Here is an 18,188-nt window from a genome sequence, read left to right as displayed (position 1 = left end):
AGACGTGATCACACTGTCATTTTATTGAAACAAATTATCAAAGACTTGAGTTTCTGGCATGAGAATGTAGCCAGACTATCTAAGCAGAGGCTTAGCAAGGGGGCTGGGGCAGGCGGAGCCCTGGCCAGCAGAGGCTCAACAAATGGGAGGACAGAAAAGGCTCTTGTCCAGCATAGGCTCAGTGAGAAAGGGTTTGGGGGCATAAAGGGAGGAGAGACTCTGCCCAGCAGAGACTGAAGTGAAGGCCAGCCGTACACTCCATTCACACTCGGCCCCACACAGTCAGTGTGGCTCAGGATGCACACAGATATTTGCTCCATCCACGCAGCAGGGGGCACCAGGTCTCCATCTATTCCTGCACAGCCAGCAGTTGTGGCCAAAGTCTGGCTGTTAATAGAGGCATAAGGTTACCTCCCCCACCTTGTCTCTCTAATATCCTGGGACCGACAGGGCTACAACTACACTGCCTACATTACCAGAGGCACGTCGACTTCCCCTCCCGCCCATTCTCACCCCCCACAAGTGTCCCAGAGCCCATGGGAAATTGGGTTGCATTTGAAATGCCCCACCAACAGCGTCATTCCACATTTTCACCTGGGCGCCTTGCTGTGGATCCTACCTTCTCACCCTGTGCCGTGCTCAGCAAGCACTGACCCACAAAGCTATCGCTAGCTGCAGCATGCGGCCCCAGGGCGGTCACTGCGAAGGAGAGAGGGAGCGCCCAGGGCTCCTTGAGTGCCCCCACACACAACACGAACTGAGGGTCACTGGCCTGAGTGGGACCCTTTGGGTGTGGGAGCTCAGACAGGCCGCGGGCACCAGGAAGTGTCCGGGTAGAGAAGGCAGTGAAGGGATTGGAACCTGCAGGAGAGAGGAGGAAGGTTAGGCGTGTGCTGTCAGAGCCGAATGAAGAGGCGTGGGAGGAGCGCGTCTCCCTGGTGCCCCATCCCACACCAGATGCTCTCGCTCTGCACTGCAGCTAGTGCTCTACACGTACGCCTCTAGACTCCTAAACTTCACAAGGACGTGAGGACGGTTAGAGGTGAGCCCTGGATCCAGACCCAACCAGCGGCAATGTGGGCCCAGCTCCCGCCAGGGCCAAAGCGAATGCCACAAACAACAACAGGGAAGGCAGGATTCCAGCTCCAGCTACACAGCTCTGCCAACGCACTTCACTCCTGAGCAGCAACCTGCCCCTGCCCATGCCCTATTCCAACCCTGTTTTCATAGGAGACTCTGGGAGCAGGCCAAACGAGCCAGAGACTCAGGGACCCACCTGGAGGGGTCATCCTGCTGGGAGAAGGGGCCAGCCAGCTCAACAGTGTTGAGTTTCTTCTCAAAGACACCATAGCTGAGGGTGACCTGCAGGGAAAGACCATGAGAAAGGAAAGGGGGAAGTTAGGGAACAAGGGGGCAGCTTTGGCGGCTCTCAGCTTTTATGTGCCTGGGCTATAGACGCTCCCATCACCCCCCAGCCGGGAGCCACTCTACAAGCTTTGCGTCCCACACCCAACTCCCCACTGCTTCTCCCCTCTGCCCAGGCTGATTTACAGGGCCAGGCTGCAGGCTTTCACCCCCTCCTCACCTCCATTTCCTCCATGTCTCCAGCCCCCATCTCACCTAAGCCTCTCCCCCTTCCTCCATGACATGCAGGGCTATATCGCATGGGCCCCATGGGTGGGCAACAGGCACTTCCTCTGGCTGTGCTGCAGCTCCAGAGGGGAGGGCCCTCCCCCTGCTCTTTGACTGGCAGCAGTTTTACTGGCTAGTTAATTGCCTTTTCATCCTTTGCCCATCATTGCAGAGAAGCGTCTAGGGATGCATTTGTCAGGAAAACCTCATTGAAATAATGTGCGGTTGATTCAATCAGGGTCACAATTACCGCCGGAGTGACGTGAGTCATCGCCCGCCTGCTCCGCTCCTCTCCCCCCGCCCCCTCCAAATCTCTTCTCCAACCTCTCCTTCTCCCTTCTCACTCCCCTTCCCCACTCACCTGCTGCGGGAGCTGGGGCCTGGAGATCAGCTGCAGGTTCTCCAGGTGAGAGTGGAAGAGCGTGTTGGGGAGTAGACGCCCGCCCAGTTTGCACTCCACGATGTAGCCCACGGTGCAGTCATCCGGGAGGCGGATGAGCTCTGAGGTGCTCAGGAAGTTACTGCCACTGGAAAAGAATGGGCTGCATTGATCAGTGGGGAAATACAGACATCTAATGGGATCCCCAATTTGGAGCAGGATGAGAGATCAGGAGCCAGAATCATCCCTGGGTAACGCCACTGACCTCAGAGATTCGCGTTGCCCTGGCTGTGAAGAGGCAGGTGGCTGCCCAATTCTGTCTGTTTGCACTGCAAGAACTTATAAACAGATACCCACTTACATGCCAACTCAGCTCAACGTGCATGCAGTGCCCAGCACAGGTGGGGCCTCTAAGAGCTACCACAACACAAATACATGCCCTTACCTACCTGCTCTTGCACACTCACAGCTGGGTAGGCCTGCACTGTGCCCTCTCTCGCACACTCTCTGTGTGCTCACATACATTCACACACACCCCAACTCGTGCATGATCTTCCATGACATTCCCCTGGGTTTCTGATGCTCACATATCTACTGGCTTCATGGCTCACCTGGCCCAAGGTGCCATCTTGACAGCCAGCCTGCGGCTGATGCAGAATCCCGCCCCTCCAGTAGCGAACCAGAAGCGCACGGACCTCTGGGGAGGGAAGAGCAGAGAAAGGGAAGGGGCTGAACAATGGGTGTCACAGCTCCTGTACCTGCAGGTCTCAACACCAAAGCACTGGCCATTAGATACACACACAGACCCAGCTATAACCCACCTTCTGCACCACAACATGGGGTGGCACAGAGGGGAGCCTGGCTTCATGGCATCAGCTGGTTGAAAATGCAGGACAACTGTGCTACTACCATAGGACCAGAATTCTTCCCTCAGCCCAGTAGCAAAGAGATGGGAGACATGAGGAGTCCAGAGATGAGGGCCGATTAGCTGAACATAGAGGTGGAATTCTCCCCTCACTCAGAGAAGGGGCGGTCCCGCTGAAGCAAAGGCATCCTATTGGTAGAGCAGTATGGGATGAATCTCTTAGCAGATGGGGTTCCCATTGGGGAGCAGCATAGGTGTGACTGCCTCTCTCTCACTCTCTGGGCTGTGCATTGCTCAGACTGAGCCTGCACATGCTGTTGTGGTTGTGTGACACAGGACCAGAAAGGGTTAAGCAACTTGCAGGCTAATTAACCCAGATTTAACCATATTAGTAGATAATGTTTCTGGCTTTGTGTGTTTACACAGATATTGCTAGAGGTGAACAATGTAACCAAACAGTTCCTGCTTATCACTATATTCTGTTAATTCAGAGATCAAAAGGAGATATTAACAGTTAAAGGAGCTGTGACTGGAGTGATATCACTGTCTTGATTTCTCTTTGGAGAATATAGCAAATCACCTGCAAATGGTGAGAGATAGGCAATTGCCTTATGTTAATCCATGTAGCTAATTACCAGAGATGTTTAGGAAATAGGAGGTTACTTCAAAGACACTATTGTTCACCCAAGAACTGCATGCAGTCAAGAGGCTGCCCAAAAACTGTATAAAGGGCTCTTGGGATCTGATCCTTTTTATCTCAAATCTGCTTATGCTGCATCAGGGGAAGTTTGAGCCAAAAGATTGAGATCTCCAGTTCCATTCCGGGTCACCCTGATACTGAACATTGGATTGAACCTATGGACTAATTCTGAAAGAACTCTGCAATTCTAGAGCTCACCGTCTCTACTATGAACCTGACCTAGGGACTCTATTCATGTCTGTATGTATAATGATCTTTTAACCAATATTCTCTCTTTTCTTTTTTTAATACATTTTAGTTTAGTTAATAAGAATTGTCTGTAAGCGTGTATTTGGGTAAAATCTAAACTATTCATTAACTTGGTGGGCAATGTGTCCAATCCTTTGGGATTGGTAGAACTTTTTCATATGATGAACAAGATTTTCAATAATCCTCATCATATTTGACTTAGCTGTCTGGGTGGGAGCCCAAAGGCTGGGTTGCTTTAAGGGAACTGTGTTCTTGGCTTCTGGGTAACCAATAAGATATTATAGAAACTGTTTTGTTGTGAGCTAAGTATTGGAATAACCACCAGTTTTGGGGATTGTCTGCTCCATTCTTTATAGTTTGCCCTAATTGAGCAATCTCAGCATGGCCTCCCTGGGACTCTGGTCACAGGTTGCATGGGACCAGATTGGGTCCAGTGGAGGCCAGGCCCAGAGCCCTCCTCTTTTGGGGGTTTGACAAGACATGTGGTCAAGAATCATCAGCTCCCTTCAGAATCCCCAATGAGCCAATCAGCTGCTTGTCCCCGTTGCTGTGGGGCAGGATTTACCGTCTGATTGTTGGGCATTGTTTCGGAGGCGTGGATGGGCCGGTTCAGGCTGGGCTTCCCAATGTAAACATCCTGGGCTGGAGAGTAGGAAGACAAGAGCTTCAAGAGGGCCTGTGGGTTTAGGTAGTTATCATCATCCAAGTGGCAAAACCAGCTGACAACAGACAGGGAGACAGACCAGAGGAGGTTAGGTCAGGAGGCTGCTTCTGACTCAGCTTCATGTCACAGGCCTTATTGATAGCGGTCGTGTGCAGCTACACGCTGATGGCCTTGAATCAGCACCTCTGCAAACTAGACCCTTCTTCATCCTTTCCCACTGGAACTCTACTCACAGCCCCCTCTGAGTCACACCAGCAGCCACCGGTTGGCAGTGACAGCTTCCCATCCCTACCAGCCTGTGGTGGGAAGTTCCCTCCCACGCCCCTGCGCGCAGGTGTGAAGGCCACCCCTGTGTGCTCACCTCAGGCCGCTGGCCAAGAACGCATTGAACTCGGCTGCCATCTTGCAGGAGAGGGCTGGGTGGCTATGCTCTGCGGAGCAGTTTGTGAATACCACATGGTCACCTGCGGGGAAAAGAGACAAAGCTCCTGGTCACTGCAGTCTGACCCCACCCCACTAGCCTGGCCTGGAACAGGAAAACCCTCCGGCCAGAGAGAGCAGGAATCAATCACCGTATTAATTCAGTCCTGGCCTTCTCACATTCACACCCTGCTCGCCAATGGGGTCCCCACATCTCTCCAGCCTGTTCCCACCCACCCTTCTCTCTGGGTTCTATCTTCCTATTCACGCAGCTCTTTGCTTCACAACCCACATGCTGCTCCCCTAATGGAACACCAGCCTTGCCTTGGAGGGGACCCCGTCCCTTCTGCTGGGCTGAAAGGGAAAATGCTTGTCTCTGTGGGTTTTCGATCCCAGATTTCTCCCCACACAAGCAAGACACCAGCAGGAATGAGCTCACTCATCACTGATGGTGTCACTTAGTCTGCGCCACGCAAATGATCTGTTGAGGTGCTTGTGGGCGCCTCACAAGCACTAATGACCTTCTCAGGAAATCAGGCTAGAGATGTGGCGTTCCCTTCTGGCTGTAGACTCTCTGACAACAGCACTTTGATACAAGGAAGTACCGTCCTCCCCATCCTGCAGATGGGAAACTGGAGCAGCCAAAGGGGAAGTGGCTTGACACAGGAAGCCTGTTGCAGAGGCAGGAACTGAACTGAGCTCTTCCAAGTCCCAGCCCAAGGGCCTTAACAACAGGACCCTCCTACCCACCGGTGTCTGGGATGGAAGACAGCGGTGCCCGACCCCCGTGTTACCACCCAGCTGTTCTTCAGGACAGCTGAAATGCCCGCAGCTTCTCCCGGCACGTGCTGTGCCAGTTTCCTGTCTCCCTCCTTTCAAAAGGCAAGCCCATCCCCCCGACTTTTCAGAAGGGAACTAAGCTTAGCTGAGCCTCGTCCCCAGAGTGAATCAGCATCACTCCTGCTGGGGGCTCTGCGGGGTTCATCCTATCACACAGATCCAGCAGGGCACCCAGTCGTGCGTGGGAGGAGGAGAACCAGCCCTCACTCAGGGCCTGATCCAAAGCTCACTGGAGAGTTGGGGCAGGGGAGCTGCGTGATAGGAAAGGCTGGGTTACCCATTCTCTTCTGCAGGGCTTCGTCTTCTTCGTCAGTAAAGACGTAGGTCTGAGAAAACAGGAGAGAGAGGAGAGAGCGAGGTTACTCCGAGGCCCGGTGCTGGCTCCATTTCTGGCCTCCCAAGCTGTCACGAAGTCTCCCGCCTCCCCATTCCAGCCTGTGCCTTTGACATCCTGCGGCTGCCTCCCGCTAGGCCGAGGGAGGTGGGAGACGCTGCCCCAGCTCCCTGCTCACCCACCTCTCCTGCTTCTCTTGCAGGGGTGGTGCCGTGGTGGGTGGATAAATAATCCTCTTAGAGCCCTGTGCCCTGCTCGCAAAAGGCAGGCACAGATCCTACAGCCCCCTCCTCCTCCAGCCGACACCAGCTGCAGGCCAGAGAGAGATTTCCCCTTGGTTCAGGGGACTGAAGGCTAGGGGCTCAAATCCTGGGCCCTCCTTTGCAAGAGGCAAGGGGAGCTGGGAAATCTGGAGGTTAGCTTCCCCCAGAGCTGGGACCCCCTCCTGCGTTCACACTGGGAAGGTTCCCTGACAGCCAGGGAACCCAGGAGTCCTGGGGTCAGAGTCTCAGCAGTTCTGAAGTCAATGGGGCTATGCTGACTGACACCAGCCGAGGACCTGGGCCCTGGAGTCTTGTTTTCTTCAGAAAGACCCCCAGTAGCTGGCCACTGCAGAAGAGAAGCCTATTCTGAGGGCTTCATTACAATATGCACCCTTGTTACCTGCAGAGTCTGGGGATCTGTTCTTGAGCAAACTCCCCCCACCCCCCCATGGCCCTGCCACCTGGTGAACGGAGAACTCAGGCAGCAAGCCGGGGGAGGGGAGGCCCAGCTTTGGGGTTTGAACGATGTCAAGCGGCAGATGAAAGCAGCAGCTTTGTGGTCAAAGGAAACATGGGTTAAGAGGGGAACATCTGTTTGTGTGTATAGCAGTTATAGACCCCTGCTGCTTCCCAGCCCCCACCCCTCGGGTCCATCCACCCCCCAGCCTCCAGCCGCCATTCTGTGACACATCCCCCCGCCCCACGGGCAGGGGGGATCACAGCCAGCTGAGAAAAGCTCCCCTCATGCGGAAAATGTGCTTTCAAGGAACTAAAGGGCCTGAAAGAAAGAGACACAAGCCTTAAACAATCTCCCCACCAGCTGCCCGCAGGCTGGTTAAACACAGCGCCCGGGCTGGGGACTGGCGGGAGGAGGGAGAGAGTACAAGGGCATTCAGACGGGCACCAGTGCAAACGGCTCTGGCACTGGGCCAAGGGAGCCCACACCACACGCCCTAGCTACCAGCCCGGGTGCCGCATCCCAGCTATTGGGCAAGGCGCAGGAGGATGAAGGGGCCAGAACGCCAAAGGGGGGAAGCCAGGTTATGAACATTGGAATGGCAAGCCTGGGGGAAGGGATGTGATGAGGTTGTGCTGACGGGCAGCTGGCACCGGCCGATCCACCGGAGCGACAGGCTCCGAAGCAAGAGGGTGCGGCGGGCGGAGCCGAGAGTACCGGAGGGGAGAGACGCCGGGGCAGGGGAGGGGGATCCCCCCATGGGCAGAGGAAAGCTGCCTCCAGCTCAGCACAGGTGAGGGAGCACTGTTTAACGAGGCAGTGGTAGATGGGGGCCACACATCTGTGGGGTGAGGGTAAGGGCGAGACCACTCTCCATCCCCACCCCCAACTCCGCTGTGCCTTTCCAGCAGGACCTGGAGAAGCCACTCCAGTGATGTCAGAGTTCTTCCTGCACTACGCAACCCACCCCCCTCATGCCCATTCATGCAGGTCTCTAGTTAGCAGGGACCCGTCTCCCTCAGCAGGGCTGCCCAGGAGGGCTGGGGCAGGACAGAGCCGGGAGGGCCCCCGTTAGAAACCTGGCAGAGGGCATTTGCTCCAGCCCGAAGGTCCGTCTCTCCAGGAGATGCCAGCCTCCGTTATCCACATTGAAGGTGTCTGGAGGGGGTTTGCTGGAGCCTCAAACCACATCTCCCTCACCCCCCGCCCCTGCAGGGAACACCCTGCCACTTCCAGACAGGGCCAACTTGGTGCCACTTTTACCAGCTCAGCCAGAGGGAGGGATAAGGTTCCCTTTGGGTTCTCTGGCTAACTGCTGTGTCTGTCTAGGTTCATACATCCTGCCCGTCACCACGGTATCCCAGCACCTACAGCCTGCCCAAGGGGCTTGGGGCCTGGTTTGGCAGACATCAGGGTAAGGTGCAACAGAGCTGGAGTTCAAACACGCAGGGCAGCCCCCCACTCTCAGAGCCACTGTCTAACGCATGGAGCTTGCAGTGGCCTTTGCCACTCTTGCTACAGTGGAGTGGGCTCAGGAAGGCAGAGGGGCCTGGATGCGAGTCTGTCCTTCAGTTCTGAGGAGGAGCGGACGGGCGTGGGGGAGGGAAAACTCCAACTGGAACCCAAGTGCAAAGGAAAGGCTGGAGCCCTTGCTGCCAGACCACTGGCAAGCTCCCCCTGGAGCCAGGGCCGGCTCTAGGCACCAGCAAACCAAGCACGTGCTTGGGGCAGCACATTTTCAGGGGCGGCATTCCGGCCTTTTTTTTTTTTTTGTGCTTCCGGCGGCAAAAGCCTAGAGCCGGCCCTGGCAGCAGCAGCGCCTCATGCGCGGGGGCGCCCTAGGGCCACTGCAGTTTGCGCCGCAGGGGAGCAGCGCCCGCACCTTGTGGCTGGGCCGGGCAGGCTCCAAGCGGGGGACACTCAGGCTGAGGACCGCCCCACGGAGCACACGGAGCCTCCTGCAGGTGCCGCAGGGCATAGGGTGACCAGACAGCAAGTGTGAAAAATCGGGATGGGGGTGGGGGGTAATAGGAGCCTATATAAGAAAAAGACCCAAAAATCAGGACTGTCCCTATAAAATCGGGACATCTGGTCACCCTAGCAGGGCAGCCGGCCCCCAGCGCCGCAGCCAGGGCTGGGCGAAGCGGCCCAAGCCGCCCAGGGACTGTGGCAGGGCGGCCAGAAGCAGCAGCAGCAGTGGAGCCATAGAGGGCGGGGCGCTGCAGTGCGGGGCCCACGTCCCGCTCTCCGGGGCTCCGCTTCCTCTGGGACTACCCTGCCCCGGCTCCTCAGCCCCCTGCCGGGCAGTCCCCTGGCTCTGCCCTCCTGGGTCCCGGCCGGTCCTGGAGGCGGGAGCCCTGGCTGGAGGGACCCTGGGCTGAGGCACGGCCCGGGAGCCCCGCTGCTTACCCCAATCCTGCCAGCACCAGACCGGTTGGAGGCGAGGGGGGAGCGGGCGGAGTCAGCACTGGTGCAGGGGAGCCCAGGGCTGGGGCGGCACCGGGTGCGGGTGGGGTGGGGTGGGGAGGGGGGAGAGCCCAGCGCTGGGGTGGCAGTGGGTGGGGGTGGGGGAGGGCACTGGTGGGGGGGGTGAGAGCCCAGGGCTGGGGTGGGGGGCAGCCAAAATTTTTTTTGCGTGGGGCGGCAAAAAACCTAGAGCTGGCCCTGCCTGGACCATATATGCCCACGGCTGGAGAATAAGGACCAGGCTTTGGGCCTGCACAGCCCATGCTGCCAGTGTGTTCATTAGCAGCATTGCAGTAGTGTGTCAGGACTCCCACCTGGGCCCCATCATGCTGGGCACTGTACAGACAGACACAAGGACAGTCCCACCCGAGAGAGCTCGCGCTCCAGGGTTTAGACACCATGCAGCAGGTGAATAACCTGACAGACAGGAGTGAGGGAACAGGCCGGGATCCGGGGGAACTGGAAATGTCAGGGCCAGCATCAGTATCCACCCTCATGAGATTAAATGTAGTCCTTCTCCTGACAGAGCCAGCCCTGAAAATGCAAACCCATCACCAGGGGTGAAAGCTTGTCACATATTAGCCCTCAAGACAGGCAGCAAAGTCCAGTGCACCGGGCTGGGACTCAGGATACCTGGGCTCTATTCCCAGCTCTGCCACTGACCTCCTGAATGAGCTTGGGGAAATCACTTCCCTGCTCCGTGCCTCAGTTTCCCCTCCCATCCTTTGTCTGGGTTGTCTATTTAGGCTATCAGCTCTTTGGGACAAGAAATGTGTGTGTGCAGCACCTAGCGCAATGCGGCCTGATCTTGGCTGGGGTCTCTAGGCTCTGCAGTTACTAATAAGATCACAGGTTATCCTGACTCCTGCAAAGCCACCCAGATCTGGCCTTTGGGGCCCCATGGAACAAGGTTGGTCCATTTGGGAGGACCCCAAGCAGATTCTCAGCTCAACGCCAGTGCCACCTAACGTGGCACTGATAACACGGACAGCTGCTGCAAGCACCCGCCTGTACAGGAGGAGGCTCTGCGGCTTAGCAGCCAGCATGTCCCCAGGCCACAAAACGGGGAAGCTCAGTTAGCACGAGCAGCAGCTTGGTTTAGTGGAGTAACTGCAAGACTGAGAGCAAGTGATCCCTGCAGGTTAGTCCTAGTTCTGATACCAACTCCCTCTGTGCTGGTAGCCACGTCCCGGCCCTTTCTGCCTTCGTTTCCCCACCCACCGGGCTAACGATACTTGCCTCCCTCATCAGCGTGGGTGTCACGGCGATGAATGAAGGCTGCGGAGTGCTAGCTGGGGGCTCCAATTCCCCACAGTGCACACAAAAGCCTTTATAGGATGGGGCCTGGTGCACTGGGACACCTGGCCCTTGCAAATCGGACAGGCTAGTATTTATTGTGCAAAACTTTCCTGGGGGTAGAAAATTTCAAAAGCAAAGCAGGTTTGGTTTTGCAACATTTCTGTTTTGTTTCCAATGAAAACTGAAAGCTTTTCTGTTACAGTTTTTCCTTTCGCTTCCCTCTCCCCTCCACCACCACCTTTTTCACTGGCATGGTAAAAGGGGGGCGGGGGGCAAAGGGAGGGGGAAAAGAGGAAAAACTAAAGGTTTTCAGTACAAAAAATCCAACAAACGGCTCTTTTTTAAAACATTTTTTGAAAATTCCTCCCCTTCACCCTGCCCCCTTTTTTTCCAGCCAACTCTACTCGCGAAGCTTTCCTACATGTTGGCAACCGTACCAGACCTCAGCACCAACAGTGGCGCTCCCCTTCTGCAGCAGGACCCATGGGGTTGGGCACATATTTCATAGAATCACAGAGTCACAGAAATGTAGGGCTGGAAGTGACCTCAAGAGGTCATCGAGTCCAGCCCCCTGCGCCGAGGCAGGACCAAGTAAACCTTAAGTGTCGCTAACAGGTGTTTGTCCAGTCTGTTCTTAACAACCTCCAGTGATGGGGATTCCACAACCTCCCTTGGAAGCCTGTTCCAGAGCTTAACTACCCTTATAGTCAGCAAGTTTTTCCTAATATCTAACCTAAATCTCCTTTGCTGCAGATTAAACCCATTAATTCTTGTCCTACCTTCAGTGGACCTGGAGAACAATTGATCACCATCCGCTTTATAACAGCCCTTAATATATTGGAAGACTATTATCTGGTCCCCCCTCAGTTTTCTTTTCTCTAAAGTTTTTTTAACTTTCCTCATAGGTCAGGTTTTCAAAATCTTTTAACATTTTTGTTGCTCTCCTCTGGACTCTCTCCAGTTTGTCCACATCTTTCCTAAAGTGTGACACCCAGAGGCCTCACCAGTGCTGAGTAGAAAAGGACAATTACCTCCTAAGTCTGACATACTGCATCTCTGTTAATACACCCCAGAATGACATTAGCCTTTTTTGCAACTGCATCATATTGTTGACTTATATTCAGTTGTGATCCACTGTAACCCCCAGATCCTTTTCTGCAGTACTACCGCCTAGCAAGTTATTACCCATTTTGTAGTTGTGCATTTGATTTTTCCTTCCTAAGTGAGGTACTTTATAGTTGTCTTTATTGAATTTCATCTTGTTGAATTCAGACCAATTCTTCAATTGGTCCAGATCCTTTTGAATTTGAATCCTGCCCTCCAAAGTGCTTGCAGCCCCTCCCACTTTGGTGGCATCTGCAAATTTTATAGATTTCTCAAGCACACACACACACACACACACACACACACACACACACACACACACACACACACACAGGTTCAGGTAATTTGGGGTGCTCCAGAGAATCTTCTCACTCCCCTTAATTCTTGGCGTGGCCAGAATGGACAGGCGTCGGTTATGTTTGGGGTAGGAAAAATTGTTTTGCAAGCCCACTCAGAAACACCAAGGCCGGCTATAATCATGGTGCCCATGTGCCAGCGCTCAGCCCACATCATAGCACGTATATGCCAAGAAGTATGGTATCTGCTAAGAGCCATTAGAGGGTAGGAGATAGAGCACTCAGGGCTTGGAGAAGCACGTCTAGAAGGGGAAGTATGATATTTCAGATGCTAACGAACATAGAGGAAGTGGGTTCAAAATAGGACATGGCTTCCTCTGACAAACCGCAACTGACTAGGTAGTGGAAAGCACCAGACAGTTACAGCTCAGCCTGTGGAAGGGAAAACCGCCCTTACCCAGAATGCCCTGTTCTGTCTCAGGTGCTCTTTTCCTCTGTACCCCCACAACCTAGCCTCCTCATTTAGGCCCCAATTCTGCAATTGGCTGTGCATGGGCAGACCTGTGAGCCCCCACTGACTTCTGTGGGGTTCTGTGCAAAGCCACTTGCAGGATAGGCGCCTGCACTTGCAGCACCACAGGGGAAAAGGGGACCCCAAAGCAGGGAAGCAGCAGTCAGAGAGCCCTCCCAGCACCCCTTCAATGATTGTGAGATTAGCAATGGGGCAGCCACTAGACACTGATTTAGCAGTGGAGTTGGTACCATGGCCTCTACCGACTGACCTGTTTAAACATAGCCCAATGCCTGGAGTCTACAATGAGCCCCGTGGGGGCTTTCCCCAGGCTTTCCCCATTACGGAGGGAGATCCCAGGTAGCAAATGGTGTTTCCCCCCAGCCATTATTAAGTCCGTTCTGGGTCACCAGTGTGCACTGACCTAATGCACCCCAAACCAACTCTCCCACCTGGATGTGAAACTCTCAAGACTCTGCTGGGTGAAGGGGGAAGAACAGTCCAGGCACCAGTACCAGCACACAGAAACAAGGGCTCCATACACAGAGGGGGGCTGAGGAATTGTCACCAGAGCGTGTGTGAATGGATTTGGTGCTCCAGCAAGCAAGAGACTGACTGCACTGAGGCAGACATGGGGCGTGCAGGCACCGTGCATGCACCCACATGCAGCTCCACTGCACCCCTCCTGCTATTCCAGCCCTGGGCCCCACACTCTCAAACTCGGCTACATGGCACCTCTGTGCCCTTTACTGGGCTAACCCTGGGTTCTCCCCACCCCTCAGCCAGGGCACTGCATCTTGTTCTCAAGCACCCGTGGCCACTCCAGGCCCAGGCAGTCCTTCCTGGGCAGACACCACCTAAACCAGATGTGGTTTTGTGAGGTGTACAAACAGTGTGAGACGGGAGGAGGCAGCTAGTCTGAAACCACACAAACTCATTCCACTTGTGAGCAAAGATCAGCAGTTTGAATCAGGCCTCTGAGGGTGAAAGAGCAGTGCACTCAACCCCGCCATGCCCCACACGTTTTAACCCCAGCAGCTGTCATCTATGTGCAGCATTGCACCCCTAGTGTAGCTGGATTTAAAGGAGGGTGAACTGCCCCGCTGAGGCTATGCCTAGGTGAGGCTGACAGTTCCTGTCAAATATCACTCCTCTGCCCAACCCTGTGCGAACAGCCAGGATAAACCCCTGTCTCTCTACAGGACTTTCCCCTGAGCCTGAAGCTGGTTCAGTCCCAGTTAATAGAGCCCTCCGCCCAACCAGAGTGAGGTGTCCCTGTCTCTCTGCACAGTGAAATAGACATGATGTCGGAGACGCACTGAATGGGACAGTTGTTCTTAACCCCCTGCAGCATGACCTTTCTTCAGTATGAGTCCCTGGGTCCTTATTCCTCCGCACAGGCATTAGATTCCTCCTGTCCCCTACACGCCCACCAAGGAGGCCTGTTACTGTAATGAACCCCTCCATCCCCACCTCCATACACACCTGCTCTTTTGCCTTGGATATCCAAGTGTCCAGCAGCAGCTCCAGCCTGGTCTGGTGGAACATCTTGGTTGTCTTCACAGCAATGAAAACCTCTCCAAGCTCCAGGCCTCTCCGCACACTAGAGCCCACCTTGGAAGGGCCTGGTGGCTCTTTCAGCTCCTGTCTCCTGCTGCTGTCTCCCAGCACATCCGCTGGGGACATTTTAGCCTGGTGCTCCAGGATATCCGATGTCCCATCACCAACCCCTTGGTAGCGGACCAACTCCTGAGTGCCACGGTGCCTCATGGAGAGGAAAGCCATGGTGACAAGGAGCAGAGCAGCTGCAGAGAGACAGCGGAGGAGATGCCGACGCATCACTGCCAACTTCCAACGCCACGGCAAGAAGCCCAGCAGGCAGAGGGAGCTTCTTCCTCCACACCCCAGGGTCTGTGAGCCCCATGCTGGCCTCATGCCTCCCAAAGGGGAGGACATACAAGCTGAGGCCCAACTAGGACATGGCCATGAAAAGTGATGGGAGGGGAGCAGAAAGTGGCCGTGAAATTCTTAGCCAAACACCAAGGCTGAGAGGGACAATTGTCCCTGGGAATGGGGGCAGCCTCCAGGAAAGAGACACAGGGACGAGGAAGACCTGATTTTCCAGCTGGCAGGACAGGTGACAGGCAGACACCTGAAGGCCAGCAAATTACACAGCCAGAGCTGAACTAACCCAGACCCCAGGCTCTTAGCTGCGAGGCTGAGGGTCCTGGGTGGGGGCCTGGTCAGGGTGAAAGGTCAAGGGTCCAGGAGGAGAGTCCATTCCACGCAAGGGGTTGAGGGTCCCAGGTTTCCAGGAGGTGTGATGGGGGAATATCCAGGGGAGTGACTCTGGTTTCCGGTTTGCTGGAGGCAAAGAGGCTGACCCAGCATCAAAGGATGCATCAGGACAGGTCCCAGGCTAGAGGCTGATGCAGGCAAGAGGCTGGGGATAGCCAGGTCCGGGGAACGAGCAAGCGAGCTGCCTTCCACCTGCTCTGTCTGTTCAGCTCTCACTGACTCCCTCTAGCTACAGGCACCAGGCTCCGCCCACCCCTTCCTTGGGCACAGGGTGGGCGGGGCCCTTCAGCCTGTGGGGAATCCTGGCTAGCTGTCGTCTCTGCTCACAGCTGCTGCCCTGTGGGCTGCTCCTTGTGTCAGGCCAGGGGAAAGAGCTCATCCTCATGCTAGCTGGGGGCTCACATTCCCCAGAGTGCACACAAAAGCCTTCATAGGATGGGGCCTGAAGGAGGAAGTGTCCAGGGACCCGACTCTCATGTCATCAACCTGAGGGGAACATGCTTCTGCCCCCACCCCCAACTCTCAGGGAGCCTCTCAAAACTGAGCCAGGCTGTCGGGGGGGAGAGGGGGATTCACCCCACACTGCGGCTGCTTCGCAGTGGCATTGGGGGCCCCAGCAGGCACAGAGCCAGCATAACACCCCTGCAAAAGGCGACGTGCTGGCAGGGCTGGGGGACAGCTGAGAAGGGGAGGCAGCATGGCCAGGAGTTCTAATGCCCTTGGAACTTAGACTGGCTCTTAGAATGACCCAGAGGAGCCATTGCAGATGGCGTGCCACTGGAGAATCAGGGGGCACATTGCCTCCCCGGTCAGTCTCTGTGCCAGGCTCAGCACCAATGCAGAGAGGAATTCCCCACTAAGGGGCTTTCCCAACCCCCCTTCCCAGCTGCCAGGGCAGCTCCAGGTCCAGTCTCAGGTTCTGTAGGGCCCTATGCAAAGTGACACAAAGTAGCTAGAACGCCAGCTTAACGGGCTCACTGCCACTCCTTGCCCTGTTGCAAGGGGGATGGATAAGGCATCCCTACACTCCAGTGATCCCCAGCTGTTGGACCTGCCCCTTGGGCCCATGGATAGTTGGGCATAATTTAGAGCAGCCCCAAGGTTTACAGCCATTTGCGCTCTCCCGTTTCAAATATCTCAGCTGCAGCTGGGGATCTAGCCCTTAGCTTAGATATGTTGCTCACCATGCCATCTAACCCTGCTCAGAGCAGATCGCCTCCACACAGTGCTTAGGCCGATGGTCAGCCATGTACATTACAGCTGCTAATGTTAACTCCCGTGGCGCTGAGTCAGTGTGAGCAATGGCAGGGAAGTTTTGCAAACTGCCCCTAGGGAAGGCAATAGCTAGTGAAGGACTTGGAAATCCACCCCCAACCCAACTGCACGCGCACTCAGATGCACACTCCAGCAGATCCCCTCCCCTGAGGGCAGGTAGAACGGTTTTTCTAAATGACTCTTTACATTGGGATTGTACAAGGCTTTTACAGCTGGTAATTGGTGCCCACGGCTGCTAATGGCATGCTACCTGTTCCTTAACCCATGACTCATTCCTCTACAGCAGGCAGCATTACCTCCCGGGGCAGGGAATTCGGGCACCCCCCAGGAAGGAGTGATACAGTGCAGGGTGGAACTGAAGCCAGGGAACATTACTGGGTTAATGTTTACCTTGGATTCCTCTCTTCCCCTCCATCACATCTGAAACCAGCTGGAGCTGGGCTTGTGGAATGGATCAGCATAGGCCAATGTGACCTCTGAAACAAACCAGGAGGGAATGGAATGACTCCTGGAAGAAGCCTGGGAGAGAGGGGCAGTGCTGTCTAGTGGTTAGAGCAGTGTGGTGTGTGGGGGGGGTCAGGATCTCCAGTGTGCTATTCCGAGCTCTGCCAGACTTGCTTTGTGACCTTATAGAAGTCATCCTTGCCTCCGTTTCCCTGTCTTTAAAATGGGGATAACACCTACATCTATAGGGTCCTTTCTCATCCACAGCTGCTGCCATATGTCCAGGTGACAGCAGTGGCCCCAATGACAGTTTATGTTCTGCACCTAACAAGAACATCTCCAAAGATCTAGTGTTTCCCTAGCTCTCGTAGAAGGCTCCCTGATGGCTGTAGTTGTAGAACCCTTTGAACAGCAGCACATTCTGTCACGAATTGGTTGGGGCACAGCCATGGCATTCAGAGGTGCACCGTTCTAGTTAGCCAGCCTGGGGATTACTGCAGTGCACGCTCCATGGTGCCTTGCCTTGAGACTCCTCAGGAGCCTCAGCAGGGGCAGAAGATCCTGAATCAGTGTCAGGGATTTCCCTACATCCCGTACCCCCCACACTCCCCTATCTGCCCCCCAATGGTCAACTAGTTATAGGCAGTGTTGCCAATTTAGTCATTTTCCACCCCATCCCCCTGTAAATTCGAACACCTCCTCTAATTTCAATTCCTGGGGAAAACAGTGTGTGGCTCGCAGACAGCCCCATGGCGCCAATGCTCCAGGCAGGGCTGGCTCCAGGCACCAGCCCAGCAAGCAGGTGCTTGGGGCAGCCAACGGAGAGGGGCGGCACGTCCGGCTCTTCGGCAGCAATTCGGCGGTGGGTCCCTCACTCCCTCTTGGAGCGAAGGACCCGCCGCCGAATTGCCGCCGAAGCCTGAAGCGGCGGCGGTAGAGCTGCCACAGATTGCGATCGCGGCTTTTTTCTTTTTTTCCTTTTTGCTGCTTGGGGCGGCAAAAACCCCAGAGCCGGCCCTGGCTCCAGGAGCTGCACTGGCTGCCTGTTAGCACCTGGGTGCAGTGGAAGGTGTCGGTTTTGACCTCTAAAGCCCTCAGCGGGCTGGGTCCTGTGGTGCTGTCACAACTGCACTCAATGGTGGCACTGGAGCGACTGTCTCCCTTGCTTCAGTGGGAGGGGGTTGCTAGCAGGGCAGTCTCCAGGAGGAGTCACCCTTGGGCTGGTCCAACAGAGGTCACTTTGCAAGAGGCACGCTGGTGGCAGCAGTGGCGTCCCTGGGATGAGTGGGGTGAGGATTCTGAGAGGAGTAGAGGGGGCACGCGTCTGGACGAGGGTGATGTCTCTGGCTAATGCTTGGGCTACATCCTGTACTGCTGTAGGGCCGCTCCGGGAGGTTGCTCTAGGTTTTTGTGGCTGTAGGTAGAGACGCAGGCACTGAGGTAAGAACAAATTACCTCATCCCAGGGGAGCTGTGAGGATCAGCGGGTTCATCTTTGCCTAGAGCTGGAAAACCACAAAGCACTAGCTCAGGGCTAAGCATCGTTATGGGGACACAAAGGGGACTTTGGCATTGTCTAGACCATCCTCTGCCTGGGCCCATTTCCCACATCCTGCGAAAGCAACAAGCATTCAGCCTCTGCCAATCTCTGCCCCTCCCAGCCCACACTGTCCCAGTCCTGGGGACATGCAGA

At 55.4% G+C, this 18,188-nt stretch overlaps 1 protein-coding gene across 1 annotated transcript; it reads right to left on the bottom strand.

Moving 5' to 3' along the window:
* Positions 1-800: 800 nt before the first annotated feature.
* MFNG (MFNG O-fucosylpeptide 3-beta-N-acetylglucosaminyltransferase) lies at positions 801-14,643 on the bottom strand. Its single transcript, XM_065414099.1, has 8 exons — positions 13,965-14,643; positions 6,027-6,075; positions 4,851-4,953; positions 4,391-4,544; positions 2,623-2,708; positions 1,994-2,159; positions 1,277-1,362; positions 801-861 (listed from the first exon to the last, which is right to left on the bottom strand). Exons 1-8 carry the CDS (start codon positions 14,433-14,435, stop codon positions 801-803), a joined length of 1,176 nt encoding a protein of 391 aa, XP_065270171.1. The 5' UTR covers positions 14,436-14,643.
* Positions 14,644-18,188: the final 3,545 nt, after the last annotated feature.

This window comes from Emys orbicularis, chromosome 1 (genome assembly GCF_028017835.1).
Source record: "Emys orbicularis isolate rEmyOrb1 chromosome 1, rEmyOrb1.hap1, whole genome shotgun sequence".
Classification (NCBI taxonomy): Eukaryota; Metazoa; Chordata; order Testudines; family Emydidae; genus Emys; species Emys orbicularis.
Note: the sequence above shows the minus strand (reverse complement) of the source record. Positions and strands in the feature narration are given on the sequence as shown.